General features: G+C 48.4%; 1 protein-coding gene across 1 annotated transcript in view; it reads left to right on the top strand.

Annotated features, from left to right (window-relative positions):
• The window catches only part of itga10 (integrin, alpha 10), a 169206-nt gene extending 146144 nt beyond the window's left edge, over positions 1–23062 (top strand). Inside the window, exons 21-30 of the mRNA XM_073061150.1 lie at positions 186–278; positions 787–863; positions 1566–1655; positions 6498–6585; positions 7004–7117; positions 9738–9845; positions 10681–10794; positions 14435–14530; positions 20120–20233; positions 21341–23062. Coding sequence (XP_072917251.1) covers positions 186–278; positions 787–863; positions 1566–1655; positions 6498–6585; positions 7004–7117; positions 9738–9845; positions 10681–10794; positions 14435–14530; positions 20120–20233; positions 21341–21406 — 960 coding nt within the window. The 3' untranslated portion in view covers positions 21407–23062. The remainder of the gene's footprint in view (positions 1–185; positions 279–786; positions 864–1565; positions 1656–6497; positions 6586–7003; positions 7118–9737; positions 9846–10680; positions 10795–14434; positions 14531–20119; positions 20234–21340) is intronic.
• Positions 23063–23379: the final 317 nt, after the last annotated feature.

The following is a 23379-nucleotide window of genomic DNA, read 5'->3' as shown; positions in this document are numbered from 1 at the left end:
GTTTCACTCTGTGTCTGACCCCGGGAGTGTGTGATGGGACAGTGTGGAGGGTGTTTCACTCTGTGTCTGATCCCGGGAGTGTGTGATGGGACAGTGTAGAGGGAACTTTACTGTGTATCTAACCTGTGCTGTCAATGTCCTGTTGGCATGGTGTTGAGGGATGTTATGATCCTCACCTTTGACAGGACGATGGACTGAATAAGGTGGAATGTCTGGTGATTTCACCCCATCACAGAATCTGCAACGTCAGCTTCCCGGTCTTCCGATCATTGATGCAGGTAGGTGGGGAACACTGCACACGCATGCACATGCATGAAACACGGACACGCATGCACACACGCCTATCATTTCTGGGGTCAGATAAGGACAGCACGGTAGCGTAAAGCTTTACGGCACCAGCGATCAGGGTTCAGTTCCTGCCACTGCCTGTAAGGAGTTTGTACGTTCTCCCCATGACCGCGTGGGGTTCTCCTGAGTGCTCTGGTTATCGTCTGCTTCCCAAGGATGTACAGGTTGAAGTTTGTAAGTCGTTAGTTATGTTGGTGCTGAGAGTATGGTGATGTCGGCAGGCTGCCCCCAGCCTACTCTCAGACTGTGTGGGTCATTAACGCAAACGACACAGTTCACTGCATGTTTGAATGTTTGGACAGGTACAGCGGTGGGAGGGGTGGTCCAGGTGTGGATCAATGGGACTAGGCAGAATAACAGTTCAGCACAGACTAGATGGGCCAAAGGGACTGTTTCTGAGCTGTTGTGCTGCCGTGACAAATAAAGGCTCGTCTTTAGGTGTCCTTTCGCCTGGAGTTTGAATTTCGGTGCCTGTACCTGTCAGATGAGCTGGAGCTGCACCTCAGTGTCACCAGGTGAGTCCAGTGGCTGGCCATTAGATTTGGATCACGTTGCAGCGACTAGGAGTGTGAACCTTCTGTAAAGGTCCGTGGTATTAATCCCTGAGACGCCTTCACTACGTAGCTTCTGTGTGTGGAGTTTCAACGTTCTTCCATGCTTGTCCCAATTTCATCCCATGTTCCCAAGGCATCCGGCTTGGGAGGTTACTTCGCTGCAATAAATAACCCCCTGGTGTGTGGGCGGGAGGTAACTTCTGGGTTAATTGGAGGCAGGGATAAATTGGGAACAGTGGAATCGGGTGTTTGATGGTTAATACGGACTCAGGGTGATCGAGGGCTTGTTTCTCTCTGACTCTATCCCCATGGAGATGTGTACCCCATTGGGACCAGGGCCATCTCTCTCTACCACTTTAGCCCCCTTCCCCTTTTCCCTTCCTTTTCCCCTCTCTCCCCTCTCCCACTCTCTCAACCTTTCTCTCACCCCAGTCCACTCTCTGTCCTCTCCCCCTCCTCTTCTCTCTCCACTCTCGCTTCCCTTTATCTCTCCCCACCTCACTTTCCATCTCCCTCTTTCTCCACCCTCTTCCTCCTGCTCTCCCTCTCTGGCCCCTCTCATTCTCTCTCCCTGCCTTTGTCCTCCCTCCCTCTGCCCCTCTCCCTGCCTTGATGGTGGGGGTTGAGTGTTCCCACTGTACTGAAGACTCCCCCTTTCTGCAGTGACAGTGCTGAGATGGACAAGACCCTCCACGACAACGCGGTGCAGGTGTGGGCTGCGGTTCGTCACGAGGCCGACCTCCTCCTCACTAGGTAGGTGCTACTCGAGAGCCAAGGCAGAGGTGAGTCAGGGACACTGGCACAGAAGTGGCTAGCAGCTCACTATCAGCTTCTAGCCAACTGGAGATCCTCCTTCCCCTCAGGCAAATATTAACTGCAGAACATACAGAACTCAGTAGGTCGGGCAGCATCTACGGAGGGGAATAAACAGTCAATGTTTCAGAGTCCTGCAGAAGGTTCTCAGTCTGAAACGTCGACTGTTCATTCTTCTCCATAGATGCTGCCTGACCTGCTGAGTCCCTCCAGCATTTTGTGTGTGTTTCTCCACTAAGTGTTTAAGCAGCTTGTGTGTTCTATTTCTTTATTATAATAGTTTTATTATAAAAAAAATCTAAACCCACTACCAAGATCGAAGCTGTTTGGTAAAGAAAAGAAAGACACAAAAAACCTTATCACACAGTGATTTATGTCAATACCCAACATCTGTACTGTAACGCCAGATCAAAGGTTTTGAAAATAGTTCAAAAAAGGCCCCCACAGTGTTTGGAAGTCTTGATTAGAATCAGAAATTGAACAACAGATCTTTTCTAAATTTAAACATGACATAACATCACGTAACCATTGAGCATGAGTAGGCGGAGCAACATCCTTCCACTTAAGCGACACTGCCCTCCTAGCCATGAGAGAAATAAAGGCCAATACATGCAGATCAGATGACTCCAAAGTTATGCCTCTTTCTCCAACAATACCAAACATGGCAGTCAAAGGATTAGGCTTAAAATTTATTTTAAAAAGTACAGAAAAAGTTTGGAATACTTCCCTCCAGTATTTATCAAGACTAAGACATGTCCAAAACATATGAATTAGTGAAGCCTCTCCATTGTTACATCTATCACAATAGGGAGATATATCTGGATAAAAATGAGATAGCTTGTCTTTGGACATGTGGGCCTTGTGGACCACTTTCAATTGTAGGAGGGAGTGGTGAGCACATAGTGATGAGGTATTAACCAATTTAAAAATTACATTCCAAGTCTCTTCAGAAATTGAAATCTGTAAATCTGGTTCCCAGGCTTTTTAAATTTTGTTTAAGAGCCTCTCTCATTCCCAACAGCATGGCATAAATACTGGATATTGAGCAATTATGAAAAGGTTTCAAATTAGAAATTACATCTATTAAGTCCTTATCAGGACTCATTGGAAATGTATGTAATTGAGATCGCAGAAAATCTCTAATCTGTAGATATTGAAAAAAGTGGGTATTTGGTAAGTTATATCTAACTGACAATTGCTCAGAAGAAGAGAGACTCCCTCCAACAAACAAATCTTGGAAGAATTTAATACCCAATCTATCCCATTCTTTAAAAACTACATCGGTCATAGAAGGTTTAAAAAAACAATTAGAAAAAATAGGACTAGAAAGAAAATCTCAATAAACCAAAGTATTTTCTAAATTGTAACCAGATCCTCAAAGCATGCTTAACTATCAAATTGTCTGTTAATTTATTCAAAGATAAAGGAAGTGAGGATCCAAGAAGAGAGATAATTGAAAATTTCACAACAGAATTAGCTTCCAAAGAGACCTATACTGGACAGTCTTCACAATTAATGTAATATGATCAGAACGTAAGATTTTGTATAATGACTGCCCAGTAATAGAACCTAAAATTTGGTAAAGCTAGACCTCCATTCTTTTTAGCTTTTTGAAAGTGGACTTTGTTTAATCGAGGATGTTTGTTCTTCCATATATAAAAAGATAGAATTGAATCAAGAGAATCAAAAAAAGACTTGGGAATAAAAACCGGTAACACTTGAAAAAGGTATATAAATTTAGGCAAGACATTCATTTTAATAGAAATAATTCGACCAATCAACGATAGAGAGAGTGGCAACCAATTGGATAGTGCCCTTTTCACATATTTCATTAAGGTAAGAAAATTTTCTTTAAATGGATGTTTATAATTCATATTAATTGTTACACCCAAATAGGTAAATTGATTTCTTAGTATTTTAAAAAGAATTGGTACCAAATTATTTAAGGGGAAAAAGTTCACTCTTATGTAAATTCAATTTATATCCTGAAAACTGGCTGAAGTAGGAGAGTAAAGAAAACGTAGAAGGTAACGAGGTCTCAACATTAGAAATAAAAAGCAATAGGTCATCAGCATAAAGCGAAACTTTGTGGGTAGTACCTTTCCTTAGAACACCAGTGATATCATTAGATTCTCGAAAAGCAATAGCTAAGGGTTCTAAAGCCAGACCAAAAAGCAAAGGACTTAAAGGACACCCTTGTCTAGTTCCATGTTGGAGTTTAAATGGTTTAGAATTCTGAAAATTAGTAAGAACCCGAGCAGAGAAGAATAAGTAAAGTAATTTGATCCTTTGAATAAAATCCGATTTCATCCCACTTTCCAAAGATGCACCATTTAGTGAGTTAATTGGTTACATGAAGGATGCACCGTTTAGTAGGTTAATTGGTTACATGAAGGATGCACCGTTTAGTAGGTTAATTGGTTACATGAAGGATCTTGCCCACCCTGCTCATGGACTGTTTGTCCCATTCCCATCAGGGAGGAGGCTACGTTGCATCCACGCCAGGACCACCAGACTCAAAAACAGTTACTTACCCCAAGCAGTAGGGCTGATCAACACCTCCACCCACTAACCCACCCCTCCACACCCCCAAACTGCCAGTTAAGCCGATGGTGTTTAGGGCAGCAATGAAAGTCGTCCATCTCTGACAGTGTTCGTGGCTTCCTTCATCATGTCAGGAGCTTCCTCTCAGTTTTCACTGCTGTCAGTCAAACAAATCCCAGGTGGAGGCTCAGGAATACTGTCACACTCAGATATACAAGGATTCTGCATTGCTGTTTTCATAGCAGTTTTGTTAGCCCTGAGCTGAATCCCCAAACCTGGAGGACCAGTGGACTACTCTTAGTCTGGCTTCTACCCGTTTGGCACTGGACACCTTACTAAGATCCAAAGCATAAAGCCCTGAGTCCAGCCAACATAACTCTGTGGGTTATTGAGGCATGAAGCCTCCAAACCCAATGACAAGGTTGTGGTGCTCTTGGAGGACATCCCCCCCCCGCCCCCCCCACCACCACTACCGTCATTTTCTATCAGTCACCTTATGTACAGACACTCCTGTGACTATGGACGTACAATCAATGTAAACAAGCTATTTTATATACTTATAGTGTTTTTTTATTATTGTGTTCTTTATCTGATTATGTTTTGTGCTGCATCAGATTTGGAGTAACAATTATTTTGTTCTCCTTTACACTTGTGTACTGGAACTGACATTAATCAATCTTGATGTCTTGAACATGGGTGCAATTGGGTGCCGTGAGCTTCTTGGGCCAGAGGGGTCTGTTACCATGCTATGTCACTAAATAAATAAAAACCATCATAGACTCGATGGGCAGAATGGCCTGTTTCCATGCCATGATAATTATGACACATGATATGAGCTTCAGAGTGGTCGGTTTTCCAATGGACTTTCTCAGCTCCCTATCATCTTTCAGCAATTACACCTCCAGCCATGCCTTTCATTTCTCTGACATTCCACTCTGCCATCTGGGCGACTGCCCGGAGGTCTGTGTTATCCATCCAGCGGCTGAAGTTCCAATCCCATGGCCAGCAAGGAATTTAACTTAAATCAATCTGGAACTACAAAAAAGAATTTAATCTCGGTAACTGTGATCATAAAACTACTGGATTTTCATTAAATCCTATCTGGTTTCGGAATCAGAATTGGGTTTATTGTCACTGACATAAGTCGTAAAATTGGTTCTTTTGCAGTAGCAGTACATTGCAATGTATAATAAATACCATAAACTACAAAAAGAAAAAAATATATATACACACACATTTTATATACAGTATATATTTACAGGGCAACACAGTAGTGTAGTGATCAGCACAATGACACTTTACAGTACAGGTGATTCCGGGTTTAATTCCCACCACTGGCTTGCGTTTCCTCCAGGTGCTGTGGTTTCCTCCCACAGTCCAAAGGCGTACCAGTTGGCAGGTTAATTGATCATCATAAATAGTCCCGTGATAGGCGAGGATTAAATTGGGGGCAGGGTTCCTGGGCAGCGTGACTCAAAGGGACAGAATGGCCTACTCAGCACTGAATCTTAATAAAGAAATAAATAAATAAGTACACTCTGAGTATGTGTGTGAGGTAGTGTTCATGGTTCAATGTCCATTCAGAATTATGATGGCAGACAGGGAAGAAGCTGTTCCTAAAACACTGAAGATTGTTGAGTTAGTAAAATCAGTCTGGATGCTTTTGCCAGTCTTGGACTAAAATGCCAGGGATTCCTCTCCCCGGACGCTGCCCAACCTGCTGAGTTCTCCTGGCCTTTTGTGTGTTCACTGTTTCCAGTACCTGCAGCAGGTTAACGTAGCGGTTGGCGGAGCGCTTTGTAGAGTGAGCTATTAGGCTTCAATTCCCTGCATTGTCTGTAAGGAGTTTGTACGGTCTCCCTATTGACCACGTGAGTTTCCTCCGGGTGCTCCCACAGTCCAAAGTTGGTAAATTGCGGGCTTTGCTATATTGACGCAGGAAGCGTGCCGACACTTGCCCCCAGCACATCCTGGGACTGTGATGGACGTTGATGCATTTGAAGACAATAAATTTCTTGTGCATCTGCAGTGCGTAGTGTGTTTGCAGAGGGGCTGAAGTCTGTGGCGAGCAGGGAGCAGGCCAGAGTATAGGATAATGGAATACAGGAATAGGGCTGGGACACGACTGGATGGGCCGAATGGCATGGTTCTGACCTGGGCTGGATGGAATGGGTGGAAGAAAGCTGCTGCTTTTGCTCAGATCTGCCCCCGCCTTAACGCGCTGCTCTCTGCCTGCAGTGAGTCCAGCCTGCAGCGCTATGAGGTACAGTCAGCCCGGGAGTCGGCAGCGGAAGACATGCAGCCCGAGGTCACGCAGAGCTTCAAGGTAAAGCGGCAGGCGAACCGGTCCGCGCCGGGCAGGTTCAGCGCAGCCGGCCGCCGGCCGTGTCCGTGTCCGTGTGTGTGTGTGTGTGTGTCTGTCTCGCCGTTTGCGTGTTGCGCGGATAGACAGGACTGAAACCACCAGTACTGCACGTCTCTCACTGAGGTCGGGGGGCTCTCTGCCCCGTGACCCAGATTTGCACCCAACCGAAAGCTGCCTGGACACTCGGAAACATGGATTTCAACGAAAGCAGCACGTGGGGATCATTCAGGATCCCACCGTCCCCTGTCCCGGGGAGACATCGGCAGCCTGACCGTCGGAAGGATATCGAGGTGCCTACAGCAGGTAGGAACGGCTGTGTGTGCATGTGTGTAATATGTGTGTGTGCTGGTGAGCTTCACTGCAGCACCTGTGTTCACAGATCAGGAACCTCGGGTGTTTTGTGGCTGAGGATCTCGAAGCGAAGATCTCCATCCCGACCGCGATCAGCGCGCAGCACCGCTTTTTGACAGTGACCACCGCTTTCACGGAGCCGGTAAGTACGGGAAAGACTGGGGGCTGCGGCTGAGCTGGACGGGACATTGACTGGACTCTCAAGTGTACGAGTAGGGTCAACAGCGGTAAACCTTCCTGTAATCAAGGGCATGGCGATAGGAGGAGCATGGAACACAATTTAGCGCGGGCCCTTGCATCCTTTAACCTGTTCCAAGGTCAATCTAACTCTTCCCTCCTACAAAACCCCCCATTTTTCTTTCATCCACGTGGCTATCTTAGATGCTCCGTGGCAGCATGTTCCATGCACCCACCACTCTGTGTGAAAATCTCCCTCTGGCATCCCACTTTTACGTTCCCCCAAAGCCCCTCATTAATGTTACCTTGCTGCTCTTGAACTGGTTCCCCTGACTACACAAGGGACGAGCAGTTTAGAGGAAAACTGTTCACCCAAAGGGGTTGGGGGGGGGGGGAAGTATGCAGTTGGAGGCAGAAACTCTCACAACCTGACAAACTTCCGATTCGCCAAGGCAGAGAAGGCTGCGGGCCAGGTGCTGGGATGTGTGACATTACTTGATTCTTTATTCCTTGTTTATTGGGATACAGCACGGTAGAGACCCTCCAGCACTTCACCACACTGCCCAGCAATCCCCCGATTTAACCCCAGCCCAATCACGGGGCAATTTACAACCTAAGCATGTGCTGGGGTAGCCTGCAAGTGTCACCACGTGTTCCGGTGGTAGCATAGTGTGCCGCAGGATAACACAAGCAACAACCACAACAGCAGAACAAAACAGGACAACAGCGAAACAGTCTCTCTCTCTCTCTCTCTCTCACACGCACGCACATACTCTCACACGCACGCACATACTCTCACACGCACGCACATACTCTCACACACACACGCACACACGCACGCACATACTCTCACACGCACACACACGCACACACACACATACTCACACACACACGCACATACTCTCACATGCACGCGCATACTCTCACACACGCACATACTCACACACACGCACACACACTCTCTCACACACACACACACATACTCTCTCACACACACACACACATACTCACACACACACACACTCACACACACTCTCACACACACACACACTCTCTCACACACACACACACTCTCTCACACACACACACACACACACATACTCTCACACACACACACACTCTCTCACACACACACACACATACTCTCACACACACACACACTCTCTCACACACACACACACATACTCTCACACACACACACACTCTCATACACACACACACACACACATACTCTCACACACACACATACTCTCACACACACACACACTCTCACACACACACGCACATACTCTCACACACACACACTCACACTCTCTCACATACACACACACTCTCTCACATACACACACACTCTCTCACACACACACACACACTCTCTCTCTTTCTCACACACACACTCTCTCACACACACACACATACTCTCACACACACACGCACACTCTCTCTCTTTCTCACACACAAAAAAAACCCCAGGCAGGCCGCCTACAGGGCTCCAGTCGTTGGTTTTTCTGTTGGACATTTCAGCCGTGGGGAGGAGACTGAATAGCAGTTCCTTCCCTCCCCACAGACGCTGCTTGCCCCACTGAGTTCCTCAGGCAGATTGATTGTTGCTTTGGATCCTAGTGTTCCCTCTGCCTCTCTATCAAAATCAGAATCTGGTTTATTATCACCAGCATTTGACATGAAATTTGTTAACTTAGCAGCAGCTCAATGCAATACATAAATAAATAAATGAAATAATAATAATAAATAAACAAGTAAATCAATTACGTATATTGAATAGATTTTAAAAACGTACAAAAACCAGAAATACCGTATATTTAAAAAAGTGAGGTAGTGTCCAAGGAGTCGATGTCCATTTCAGTGTCAGGCCTCTCCTCAGCTTCTCCACTCCAGAGAAAACAACCCAAGTTTGTCCAAGTTTGCTGGGATTTCCAGCATCTGCAGATTTTCCCTTCCAAGTTTGTGCAGCCTCTTATAGCTCGCACTCTCTAATCTGGGCAGCATCCCGGTGAGCCACTTCTGCACCCTCTCCAAAGTCTCCACATCCTTCCTGTAACAGGACACCACGCTAGCGTAATGGTTATCATGACACGATTACAGCTCGGGTTGTTGGAGTTCAGTTCTGAGGTGCTCTGTAAGAAGTTTGTACGTCCTTCCTGTGAGCGCCTGTGGTTTCTCAGGGTACTCCGGAGTTCCCAAAGACGTACTGGTCAGTAGGTTAATTGGTCATTGTAAATTGTCCTGTGATTCAGCCAGGTTAAATCAGGGGTCGCTGGATGGTGAGGCTCATTGGTGGAATGCCCTGTTCCACCACTGTATCTAAATAAAACAACAATGATAAACTGCACACAGTGCAAAGTGTGGCTGAGCCAAAGTTTTGTCAGAATCGAAGCAGGATAGGTCAGGGTTGGAGGAGATGCTGTCTTACTTAAAAGCTGCAGACTGATCGACTGCAGGGAAGGCAAAGCTGTCGGCTGTGACTCATTTCCCTCTTCCCTGGGATCTGGGATCCGTCTGACTGGCCCGGTGGGTTAAACTGTACGCCATCGTCTCCTGCTGACTGCGTCTGTGTCACCCGACAGGTCAGTGGGGTGAACTGTTCCATGCAAAACGCAACAGAGCCCCCGGGGTGGGAGCCAGCGGCTAGCCCACAGATCTTCCCCAGAGATCTCCAGTACCTACAGAGACTGGTGAGTGACTGGGAAAGGGGAGGGCAGCGAGGGACGGGGGGAGGAAGTAGATATGGACGGTGGGGAGAGGGAAACAGAACAGAAGAGGAGAGGGGGAGGGAGAAGGTGGATGTTGGTGGGAAGGGGAGGGCAGTGGGCAGAGAGAAAGAGAGTGAAGGGAAGAAGGGAGAGGGAGGAGGAGGGGAGAGAGGGAAAAAGAGAGAGGGAGGAGATATGCTTGGGGAGAGCAGTGGGGGGAGAAGGGAAGGGAGGGAAGGAGGAAAATAGAGGAAGGCAAGTAGCTGGATATAGTGAGGGGGAGGGCTAAGGGGAAGAGAAGGGAAATCTTGAAGAGAGGGGAAGGAGAAGAGGGAAATAATGAAGAAGGGAAGGGAAGTGTGGAGAGAGAAGGGGCAGTAGGGAACGGGAGAGGGAGGGGAAGGTGGGGACGAGAGGGAGGCGAGGGATAGTGTTGGGAGGAGAGGAAGGGACATAGTAGTGAGGGTGAGGGGAAGGAAGAAGGGAGGGGAAGTAGGGACAGCTGTGGGGGAAGAAGGCAGGGGGTGGGGAGAGGAAGGAGGTATTTGAGTAGGGAAAGGAGAGAGGGAGGGTAGTGGCCAGGAATGAGGGGGAAGATGTCAGACAGAAGTGAGAGTGGGGATGGGGGTGGGTTTGATTTACAGACAGAGATGGGATCTGAGATCCCGAGTTTGGAATACACTGGATCCGGGGGCGAACAGAGGTGGGTGGACCTCCTGAATCACCAGGGCGGACAGAGTCCCGAGGACTGGAGCCGTGGAGTAATCAGAGCCCTGTCTGTGGTTAGGCTGACTCTGATCCTCTCCCGTGCCCACAGGACTGCAGCAACACCCTCTGCACGACCTTCACCTGTCACCTAGGCGCCCTGGGTGGGAACCAGGGTCTGGCTCTCCACCTCGGCTACGCGCTCTACGGACACTTCTTCACCACGGTGAGTGCCTGATTACTGTGCAATTGCAGCACCATCACAGGCACGTCGAAACACAACATAAATTGTACAATGATGGTGCCACGTGATACTATACTGAGGTAGTGATATGGGTTGTGCAGGTTGGTTCAAGAACTGAATGGTTGTAGGGAAGTAGCTGTTCCTGAACCTGGTGATGTGGGACTTCAGGCTTCTGTACCTCCTGCCTGATGGGAGCTGAGAGAAGATGGCTTGGCCTGGATGGTTGGGTCTTTGATGATAAATGGATCTGTTCAGGTACAAGTACAAAAGTTGAGATATCATGGGATCCAGAGAAACTTGGCTGTGTAGTTTCAGAATTGGCTTGCTCACAGAAGGGAGAGGCTGTCAGCAGATGGAGCGTATTCTGCCTGGGGGGTCAGTGACCAGTCCGTGGGGATCTGGGGGCCCTGCTCTTGGTGATTTTTTAAAATGAATTGGATGAGGAAATGGAAGGGTGGGTTAGTAAGTTCGCAGATGACACAAAAGTTGGAGAAGTTGTGGACGGTGTAGAAAGTTGTTATATGTTACAACAGGGACATTGATAGGATGCAGAGCTGGGCTGAGAAGTGGCTGATGGGAGTCCAACCCAGGAAAGTGTGAAGTGGTTCTCTCTGGAAGGTGGAACTTGAATGTGGCTGGCAGGATTCTTAGCAGTGTGGAGAGACAGAGGGATCTGACGATCCATGTCCATAGTTCCCTCAAAGTTGTGCACGTCAGTTAAGAAGGTGTATGGATTATTGGCCATTAAAGTTTAATTGTTCCGAGTACAGGAAAGGTATGTTCCTGTTAGAAGGGACGACGAGGATGGAAAGATAAGAGAACCTTGGATATCCAGAGAGGTGATGAATTTAGTCAAGAAGAAAAGAACGTAAAGCTTCAGAAGTTCGGATCAAATGAAACGTGAAGAGCACGAAAAAAGCAGGAAAGAACTGAGTTGTAAAAGCCAGGAGGGGCCATGAACAGTCCTTGGAAAGTAGGATGAAGGTGAATCCCAAGGCATTCTGTGCATACATCAAGAGTAAGAGGATAACTAGAAACATAGAAAACCTGCAGCACAATACAGGCCCTTCAGCCCACAAAGCTGTGCTGAACATGTCCTTACCCAAGAAATTACCTGGGGTTACCCATAGCCCTCTATTTTTCTAAGCTCCATGTACCTATCCAGGCGTCTCTTAAAAGACTATTGTTTCTGCCTCCACCACCACCACCGCCAGCAGCCCATTCCACGCATTCACCACTCTCTGCATAAAAAAAACTTACCCCTGACATCTCCTCTGTACCTACTTCTAAGCAGCTTAAAACTGTGCCGTCTCATGCTAGCCATTTCAGCCCTGGGAAAAAGCCTCTGACTATCCACATGATCAATGCCTCTCATCATCTTATACACCTCTATCTGGTCACCTCTCATCCTCTGTCGCTCCAAGGAGAAAAGGCTGAGATCACTCAACCTGTTTTCATAAGGCATGCTTCCCAATCCAGGCAATATCCTTGTAGGTTTCCACATCCTTCCTGTAGTGAGGCGACCAGAACTGAGCACAGTACTCCCAAGTGGGGTCTGACCAGGGTCCTATTAGCTACAACATTACCTCTCTGCTCCTAAACTCACTTCCAATGCACCATATGCCTTCTTAACCATAGAGTCAACCTGCGCAACTGCTTTGAGTGTCCTATGGACTCAGACCCCAAGATCTCTCTGATCCTCCACACTGCCAAGAGTCTTACCATTAATACCATCTGCCATCATATTTGACCTACCAAAATGAACCACTTCAAACTTATCTGGTTTGAACTCCATCTGCCACTTCTCAGCCCAGTTTTGCACCCTATCAATGTCCCACTGTAACCTCTGACAGCCCTCCACACTATCCACAACACCTCCAACCTTAGTGTCATCAGCTAACTTACTAACCCATCCCTCCACTTCATTATCCAACTTGATGATTTCCAAAAGCTCCAGCACATCCTCTTTCTTAATATCTACATGCTCAAGCTTTTCAGTCCGCTGTAAGTCATCCCTACAATCTCAAAGATCCTTTTCCGTAGTGAATACTTATCTACAAAGGTGGATAAGTCCCCAGGGCCTGATGAGATAAGATTTCTGGGTTCTTGACCAATATCTTTGTGTCCTCTCGAGCCACAGATCAGGTCCCGGAGGACTGGTAAGTGGCTTATGTTGTACCTCTATTTAAGAAGCGAACCAGGGAAAATCCTGGGAACTATAGACCTGTGAGTCTCAAGTCAGTTGAAGAGAAACTGCTGGAGAAATTTCTTAGGGATAGGATATATGTGCATTTAGAAACCCATGGCCTAATTAGGGAGAGACAGACAGTTAGCATGGTTTTGTGTGTGGCAGGTTGTGCCTTATCAACTTGATTGAGTTTTTTGTCATGGTGATGAGAGAGATTGATGACGATAGGGCAGTGGATGTTTTCTACATGGATTTTATTAGGCGCTTGACAAAGTCTGGATGGGAGGCTCATCCAGAAGGTTAACATGCATGGGGTCCACGGTGAATTGGCTGTTTCGATTCACAACTGGCTTGTGCTTAGAAGGCAGAGGGTAATGGTTGAGGGGCCTGTTCGAGCTGGAGGTCTGCAGGGATCTGTGCTGGGACTCCCGCTATTTGTGATGTATATAAATAACCTGGATGAAAATGTAGATGGGTGGGTAAGTAAGTCTGAAGACTACCAAGACTGGTGGAATTATGGACAGTGCAGAAGACTGGCAAAGAATATAGCATGGTATAGATCAGTTGTAGATATGGGCAGAGAAATGGCAGATGGAGTTTAACCCAAGTAAATGTGAGGTGTTGCACCTTGGCAGGGCAAATGCAAGGAGACATTACACTGTTAAGGGCAAGATCCTTAATAGTGTTGCTGAGCAGAAAGATCTTGGGATCCAAGTTCACAGCTTCTTGAAAGTGGCTACACAGATCGATAGGGTGGTTCAGAAGGCTGTAACTGTGAACTACAATAAGTATATAAAATAATTAAATTAGTTGTGCAAAGAAAGGGGAATAAAAATGTGGTGAGGTAGTGTTCATGGGATCAATGCCCATTCAGAAATCTGATGGCAGAGGGGAAGAAGCTCTTCCTGAGTCATTGAGTGTGTGTCTTCCGGCTTCTGTACCTCCTCCCTGACGGTAGCAGTGAGAAGAGGGCATGTCCTGGGTGATGGGGGTCCTTCATAATGGACGCCGCCTTTTGAGGCTCCGCTCCTTGATTACCTCAGAGGCTAGTGCTCGATATTGTCCTTATCCAGCAAAATGAAGGAGTGTTCAATATTAACAAGGAGAACAGATACAGATGAAAAAGATTAAGGTGTCAAGGCTGGGTGAAGAATGAACTGGTGTTTAGCTCACTGCTCTGAAGTGACTCTGTGGTTGTGGCCTCGCCTCAGCTGTGGCCTCACTTTCAAGGACTGTGGTTCTGTGTGTTACTTGTACACTTTTATATCGTTTGCACGATTTGCTCTTTTTTTGCATATTGGATGTTTTTCAGTCTTTGTTGTGTGGAGTTTCTTTGTGCTTCTGTGTGGTTCCCTGCAAGAAGACAAATCTCAAGGTTGTACATACGGACAGATAATATATCCACTTACTAAACCCTTCCATCCTTCCCGACAGGCCAAGTTCAGGTCTCTAAAGATCGTGACCACCTTCACCCTGGACGTGCGTGCCCCCGAGGTACTGACAGTTCCAGATACGGCACACCATCGAGAGGTAGGCACCAGCTCTCTGTAACCTACCACCTCACTACCAGTTCCAGCAACACAGCTCTGTTCAACGTTTCTCCACACTTCGGCATGCATGTCAGATTGCGGGCCTGGGAATTGAATATAAACTTCTGAGAGGCACAGATAGAGTGAACACTTTCGAGGGTTCAAATGTCAACATTGCTTTACGATATCAGAGTGAAGTTCAAAGGAGATTCAAGGCAATCACACATTCCTGGGGATCAGACACAGAGTGAAGCTCCCTCTACACCATCACATCACACACTCCCGGGGTCAGACAAAGAGTGAAACTCCCTCCACACCGTCCCATCACACACACCCGGGGTCAGACACAGAGTGAAACTCCCACCACACCATCCCATCACACACTCCCGGGGTCAGACACAGAGTGAAACTCCCTCCACACCGTCCCATCACACACTCCCGGGGTCAGACACAGAGTGAAGCTCCCTCTACACTGTCACATCACACACTCCCGGGGTCAGACACAGAGTGAAACTCTCTCCACACTGTCCCATCACACGCTCCCGGGGTCAGACACAGAGTGAAGCTCCCTCTACACCGTCCCATTTCACACTCCCGGGGTCAGACACAGAGTGAAACTCTCTCCACACTGTCCCATCACACGCTCCCGGGGTCAGACACAGAGTGAAGCTCCCTCTACACCGTCCCATCACACACTCCCGGGGTCAGACACAGAGTGCAGCTCCCTCCACACTGTCCCATCACACACTCCCAGGGTCAGACACAGAGTGAAGCTCCCTCTACACCGTCCCATCACACACTCCCGGGGTCAGACACAGAGTGAAGCTCCCTCCACACTGTCCCATCACACACTCCCCGGGTTAGACACAGAGTGAAGCTCCCTCTACACCGTCCCATCACACACTCCCGGGGTCAGACACAGAGTGAAACTCCCTCCACACTGTCCCATCACACACTCCCGGGGTCAGACACAGAGTGAAGCTCCCTCCACACCGTCCCATCACACACTCCCAGGGTCAGACACAGAGTGAAACCCCTCCACACCGTCCCATCACACACTCCCAGGGTCAGACACAGAGTGAAACTCCCTCTACACCGTCTCATCTCACACTCCCGGGTTCAGACACAGAGTGAAACTCCCTCTACACCGTCCCATCACATACTCCCAGGGTCAGACACAGAGTGAATCTCCCTCTACACCATCCCATCACAGACTCCCAGGGTCAGACACAGAGTGGATCTCCCACCACACTGTCCAATCACACACTCCCGGGGTCAGACACAGAGTGAAACTCCCTCTACACTGTCCCATCACACACTCCTGGGGTCAGACACAGAGTGAAACTCCCTCCACACCGTCCCATCACACACTCCCGGAGTCAGACACAGAGTGAAACTCCCTCCATACTGTCCCATCACACACTCCCGGAGTCAGACACAGAGTGAAGCTCCCTCTACAGCATCCCTGATGCACCATCAATAACTCACTCTGAGACGTAAGAAGCAGGATATTGGCTTTTATTGACTGGAAGAATGAACAACACTACATCCTGGAGAATGAGGCCGGGCTCAGGCCTCAATCGCCTTTATACAGGGGTCTGTGGGAGGAGCCACAGGAGCAGTCCAGACAGGTATATGTAGTTCACCACAATCCCATCACACACTCCCGGTGTCAGACACAGAGTGAAGCTCCCTCCACACCGTCCCATCACACACTCCCGGGGTCAGACACAGAGTGAAGCTCCCTCTAGGTTGTCAGATCACACACTCCCGGTGTCAGACACAGAGTGAAGCTCCCTCTACACTGTCCCATCACACATTCCCGGGGTCAGACACAGAGTGAAGCTCCCTCCACACCGTCCCATCACACACTCCCGGGCTCAGACACAGAGTGAAACTCCCTCCACACCGTCCCATCACACACTCCCGGGCTCAGACACAGAGTGAAGCTCCCTCTACACCGTCCCATCACACACTCCCGGGGTCAGACACAGAGTGAAACTCCCTCCACACTGTCCCATCACACACTCCCGGGGTCAGACACAGAGTGAAGCTCCCTCCACACCGTCCCATCACACACTCCCAGGGTCAGACACAGAGTGAAACCCCTCCACACCGTCCCATCACACACTCCCAGGGTCAGACACAGAGTGAAACTCCCTCTACACCGTCTCATCTCACACTCCCGGGTTCAGACACAGAGTGAAACTCCCTCTACACCGTCCCATCACATACTCCCAGGGTCAGACACAGAGTGAATCTCCCTCTACACCATCCCATCACAGACTCCCAGGGTCAGACACAGAGTGGATCTCCCACCACACTGTCCAATCACACACTCCCGGGGTCAGACACAGAGTGAAACTCCCTCTACACTGTCCCATCACACACTCCTGGGGTCAGACACAGAGTGAAACTCCCTCCACACCGTCCCATCACACACTCCCGGAGTCAGACACAGAGTGAAACTCCCTCCATACTGTCCCATCACACACTCCCGGAGTCAGACACAGAGTGAAGCTCCCTCTACAGCATCCCTGATGCACCATCAATAACTCACTCTGAGACGTAAGAAGCAGGATATTGGCTTTTATTGACTGGAAGAATGAACAACACTACATCCTGGAGAATGAGGCCGGGCTCAGGCCTCAATCGCCTTTATACAGGGGTCTGTGGGAGGAGCCACAGGAGCAGTCCAGACAGGTATATGTAGTTCACCACAATCCCATCACACACTCCCGGTGTCAGACACAGAGTGAAGCTCCCTCCACACCGTCCCATCACACACTCCCGGGGTCAGACACAGAGTGAAGCTCCCTCTAGGTTGTCAGATCACACACTCCCGGTGTCAGACACAGAGTGAAGCTCCCTCTACACTGTCCCATCACACATTCCCGGGGTCAGACACAGAGTGAAGCTCCCTCCACACCGTCCCATCACACACTCCCGGGCTCAGACACAGAGTGAAACTCCCTCCACACCGTCCCATCACACACTCCCGGGCTCAGACACAGAGTGAAGCTCCCTCCACATCGCCCCATCACACACTCCCGGGGTCAGACACAGAGTGAAGCTCCCTCTAGGTTGTCAGATCACAAACTCCCGGGGTCAGACACAGGGTGAACCTCCCTCTAGGTTGTCAGATCACACACTCCCGGGGTCAGACACAGGGTGAACCTCCCTCTAGGTTGTCAGATCACACAGCCAGATGAGAAGAGTTCCCGGAGTTGCTGCTTCTTTATTGGCCTGATCAAAGTCAGAAGCATACTCAGCACCAGTTGGAACATTACCTGCTGCTTTCCCCCCCACCAGACTGTGCTGCAGCCATGGACAGTCAGTGCTGTACCAAACCATGGCCTCTGGTTGTTGTGTCACAGGGGATCCCAAACAAGCCTCTCTGTGAGCAGATCTTACTCAATGCCCAATCTCTCTGAATGTCCTCCGCGTCATTCTGTGGAAAATGGAGGTGTCTGGGCCTCCGCATTCTCCTCCTCCTGCTTGCCTTTCTTCCCCCTCCCCATGACTTCAGAAAGGAGGGGTGTCTGTCTGCATCAGTGGTGTTGAGGGTGAGAGGTTTGAGAGTTTAAAGTCCCCAACAACCTGTCCTGGTCCAACCATGTTGACGTCATGGCCAAGAGAGCTCACCAAGACTTCTACTTCCCCAGCATGTTCTCGTCGACACTTACCAGTTTTTATCGATGCACAATGTTATATCTGGGTGCATAAGGGTTTGGTACAGCAACTGCTTTGCACGTGACTGCAGGGAAACTACCAAGAAACCAGCCTCCATGGAGTGCCTCCACTTCCCACAGCCTCAGTAAAGCAGGCAGCAGACTTAAAGGCTCCCGCTCCACCCCAGACATCCTCTCTTCTCCCCTCTCCCAACGGGGAGGAGATACAAATACCGGAAAGCACAAACCATCAGGCATAAGGACAGTTTCTATCCCGCTGTTATCCGATTCCTGAGCGGACATCTTGTGCGATAAGATGGAGTCTGGGATTCACAATCTACCTCATTATGATTTTGCTGTTTATTGCACTTTCTTTGTAGCGTTTGCACGTTATTCTGCATTGTTATTGTTTTACCTTTACTGTAGCTCACCGCACTGTGTAATCATTTGATCTTTGTGAACAGGATGCCAGATGAGCTTCTTGATAGGTGTGATAATATTAAACCACGCCATGCTGGTTTGTTCTGCCACCTAGTGGTGAGTGGGTGCACTGACTGGCGCTCTCTGCAAGGTGTCCTCTTCGACACGGGGTTTTTGGTGCTGCATGGGTGGGGAAACAGGTTTCTAAGTTCGTCTTCCAGTGTCCAGGCACTCCTGCAGCCCGGATGTGTAGTGTCAAACCACACGTGGAGTATTCTGAACACTTTTGGGTCCCTATCTAAGAAAGGATGTGCTGGCAATGGAGAGGGCCCAGAGGAGGTTCACGAATGTAATCCCAGGAATGAAAGGGTTAATGTAAGAGGAGCATTTGATGGCTCTCCCTGAGACTGCCTGAGTTTCCTCTGGGTGCTCCGGTTTCCTCCCACACTCCAGAAACGTACCGGTTAGGGTTAGTGAGTTGTGAGCATGCTCTGTTGGTGCTGGAAGCGAGACAACACTTTGTGGGCTGCCCCCAGCACAGTGTTGCCCTCGGACTGTGTTGGCCGTTGAGGCGATTGACACATTTCACTGTGTGTTTCAGTGTACATATGATGACTAAAGATATCTTTACTACTTACAGGAGAGCATTACTTTAAGGTGATTGGAGGAAAGTTTAGGTTGGATGTCAGGTAGATTTTTTTGTAGAGAGTGTAAAATGTGTACAGTTCAGATCGTCAGTCTACAGGAAGCGTGTGATGAAACCTCAGACATTGAGGCAAACGATGTACTTCACCGAAAGTTTTGATATACAAATAGAGCTAATCTGTATTTGCAGGTGCCACAGTAGTGATCAGCATGATAGAATTACAGCTCGGGACTCAGGGTTTGGTGTTCAATCCCAGTCCTGTATCCACTGGGATTCAGAAGAATGAGGGGAGACCTCATTGAAATCTACCAAATGGTGAAAGGCCTTGTCAGAGTGGATGTGGAAAGGATGGGAGGGAGTCTTAAGACCAGAACAGAGGGGCATCCTTTTAGAACAGAGATGAAGAGGAATTTCTTTAGCCAGAGAGTAGTGAATCTGTGGAATTCATTGCCACAGGCAGCTGTGGAGGCTAAGTCATTGGGTATATTTAAGGCAGAGGTTAATTTGTTCTTGATTGGTCAGGGCATGAAAGGATATGGGGAGGAGACAGGAGACTGGGGCTGAGAGGAAAATTGGATCAGCCGTGATCAGCGTCAAATGGCCCAGTTCTGCTCCTATATCTTATGGTCTTGTGGCCCTCTGTAAGGAATCAGTACTTCCTCCCTGTGGAATGGGCAGGCTCTCTCCAGGTCCTCCAGTTACCTCCCACAGTCCAAAGGCGTAGCGGGTAGGTTAAAAGGTCATTGTATACTGCCATGTGATTAGGTTAGGATCAGGTTTGTTGGGGTGGGGGTATTGCGGCTCAGGGGGCCTATTCCAGACTTAACCAGGTTTATCTTTGCCCTCCTGCCAGGTGGTGCTGGAACTGATTAGGCCGGCAGTGGTCGGGGTCTCCTTGTGGATCATCATCGGCAGCACACTCGGAGGTCTCCTCCTCCTGGCCCTCATCATCTTCATCCTCTGGAAGGTGAATGTCCCTCGTGACCTTATGGAGGCGTATAAATAAAATCATGAGTGGCATCGATGGGATGAACGCAGTCTTTTCCCCAAGGTTGGGGAATCACAACGTAGAAGGCATTAGTGTTTAGGGCGAGAGGGGAGAGATTTAAAAGGGACTGTAGGGGCAATGTTTTCACGCAGAGGGCGGTGGGTGTATGGAATTATGGAAGTAAGCAGGAGGAAGTACACCAAGAACATTTCAAAGGTCCATGGAGATGAAAGCTTTAGAGCGATGTGGGCCAATAGGACAGGCTCAGATCAGCACCTTGGTCAGTACAGATGAGTAGGGCCAAATGGCCTGTCTCCCTTCTGTGTGGTTCTATGCTAAAGTCAGAGTTAGTTTATTATCAAAGTAGGCGTTCAAGTTACTGTTACATAAACTACCTGGAGATTCACTTTGTTACAGGAAAATAAAAAATTTTGTGAAACTTTATACATAAAAAGTCAAAAACTGACAAGCAAACAATGTGGAAAAAAGGACAAACTGTGCAAGTAAACTGAGAACACGAGTCATAAAGAGACCTTGAATGTGAGTCTGTAGGTTGTAGAATCATTTCAGTGTTGTGCTGGTTCAGGAACCTGTTGGTTGAGGGCTAACAGCTGTTCCTGAACTTGGTGGTGTCTGACGTAAGGCTCCTGTACCTCCTTGACAGTAGCAGCAAGAAGAGAGCATGGCCTGGATGGTGGGGGCCTTGATGATGGATGCTGCTTCCTTGTAAAAACATGCTCAGTGGTGGGGAGGGTTTTGCTCTTGAACAAGGTGTGGAGATAGAGGACTACGTGGTTTTGTCGAGGTCAATGCCTTGCGGTTGACCATATCACCCTTCCTGTCTTATTGTAAGAAGGACAGACCAGTCCTCAGTGAACTAATACCCTGGTTGGAGGGAGTACAGATGGGGGGGGGGGGGGGAGGGTGGGCTGAGTAGGGACTAGAGAGATGGTGGTGTTTCTCATGGTGGAAGTGAGGATGAGTTGTGTAGGGACTAGAAAGAAGGGTGGTGTTTCTCACTGTGGGAAGGAAGGCGAGTTATGTAAAAATGGTACTTCTCATGAGAAACCGTTTCTCTACCAACAGTGTGGATTCTTCAAGAGGAAACCAAAGGAGGAGAGAGGTGATGAGTTGGACGAGGGGAAGAAGTGAAGCGTTGAGCTGGCCTGGTCCAAGTGAACACCAGCCCTGGAGTATCCACACACAGCCCCACCACTCTGCTCTTCCGTTAAGCTTCCTCCAACCTGCAAATGCCTCTTGACAGGAGTGGTAAAACAGTTGGAACCAAACCAGATCTGGGGGAGGGTGGAGGGGTGGAGAGGCAAGGAAACCATTCTCTGGTGGTTGTGAGACACGTCATGCGGCAGAATTTTCTGCATTGCTCTTCATCCCAGCACCTAATCCAGCTGAGGTGGTCTTGATGTCCTGCTCCTGAACCTCCATCCATCCCTGCCTCTTTTCACCAGCTTCTCCACATCTCCACCACCCCCCACCCCTCGTGCTCCCCAACAGGCAGGGTTAAGTGTGTGGGAAGTCCCAGTGCAGGCTTCTCACAACTCCTCCCCTTAAACAGATGCTTCTCGACCCGCTGAGTTCCTCCAGCAAATTATGCACTACTCCAGATGCCAGTGTCTGTCGTCTCCGCAGGTAGAGATCTGCCTCTTTCCACACCACAAGAGGAACTTCCAGCTGCCTTTACAGAGCCAATGCCAACTGTCCTTTAGGTCCAGGGATTTAAAGAGATTAGTTTTATCTGTCGCATGTACATCGAAACATACAGTGAAATGTGTCAACGAGCAACACAGTCCAAGGATTGTTTCTGGTGCCAATGTAACATGCTCACAACTCACTAACCGTCATCTGTACGTCTGCGGAATGTGGGAAGAAACCCACACAGTTGTGGGAGAACATACAAACTCCTTACAGGCAGTGGCGGGAATGGAACCCTGATCGCTGGTTACTTTGCTACCGAGCTGCCCGATCCGTCTCTCTCCCCCGGCCCCAGTCTCTGTTAATGGAGGAGCAGTGGGGTACAGAACTCAACCCCAGATCAGGCCCAAAATCGCATCTCTGCAGCAGAAATGTTGCCTATTTCTTCCTCCGCAGACTTCTAATCTGTGTTGCACTTTGCGTTGGGAAATCTTCCCAGCTACCTTCATGGAGGTAACCAGGTCCAGAGGCACATTCCATTCCCATCTCGGCAACACCTGGGGCGTGTAAATTGGGGTTAAACTCTGGTCGTCAGTCATCAGAAGTGATTTTCCATAACTAAAACTCCCCTGATCCACCAGTATCCTGGGAAGGAAATTTGCCCTCAACCAGTGGATTCAGGGCAATGATCAGTTCCCAAGAACCACGAGTGAATGGTAAGGAGGACTTGATGGGGTTAATGGCCTAATTGTGTTCCCAGCTCAAGTGGTGGGGGTCTGTGTTGGTCTTCACACATTCAAGGGAGAAGGTGTATAGGCCAGATTAACCCACATCCCGCCAAAAAGCAGCACCAGACATTAAGAGATGTAGGTAAAGCGTCCCAGACCAGAAACGTTAACTGCTTGTCTCCACAGACACTGCCCAACCTCCTGAATGTTTACAGTGTTTTCTGTTTTTGAAGAAAACTGTGTCTCTGATGGGCTACCAGCTGAGGCTGTGTGAGGAGTTTGGTTTAAGCGTTGAGAGGTGGAGGGCAGTAGCAGATCCTACCCCTCTCCTGGTGCCGGTCTCTGTGGCTGAAGCACTAGTGGAAGGAATACATGTACATGCACTTTATTTAAAGCTTTTATCAAAATTAAAGAAATATTGATTATCAAACCAGGTTTGAAGTTGTTTTTATTGCTCTAAGTTCAAGGTAAATTTACTATCAAATTGCATGAAGGTTTCATATTGCAGACTCAAAGTCAGAACCTGCTCCTTCGTACTTGAGAGATCCCCCAGATGAAAGAGCAGGAGAGACGAATGCTGTAACAGGATTAAACAAGGGTTCCAGGGAACATCCCTGTGTATCAGTGGAAATGGGGAGAATCCGACCCCCTGAGCACTATGAGCTTTTATTAGTCATATACGTACTTACTGTAATTGAGTTTCACTCTATCATGTATCGCATTACCAAACTTCAAAACATACGCCAC

This window comes from Hemitrygon akajei, chromosome 11 (genome assembly GCF_048418815.1).
Source record: "Hemitrygon akajei chromosome 11, sHemAka1.3, whole genome shotgun sequence".
NCBI classification, from domain to species: Eukaryota; Metazoa; Chordata; class Chondrichthyes; order Myliobatiformes; family Dasyatidae; genus Hemitrygon; species Hemitrygon akajei.
Note: the sequence above shows the minus strand (reverse complement) of the source record. Positions and strands in the feature narration are given on the sequence as shown.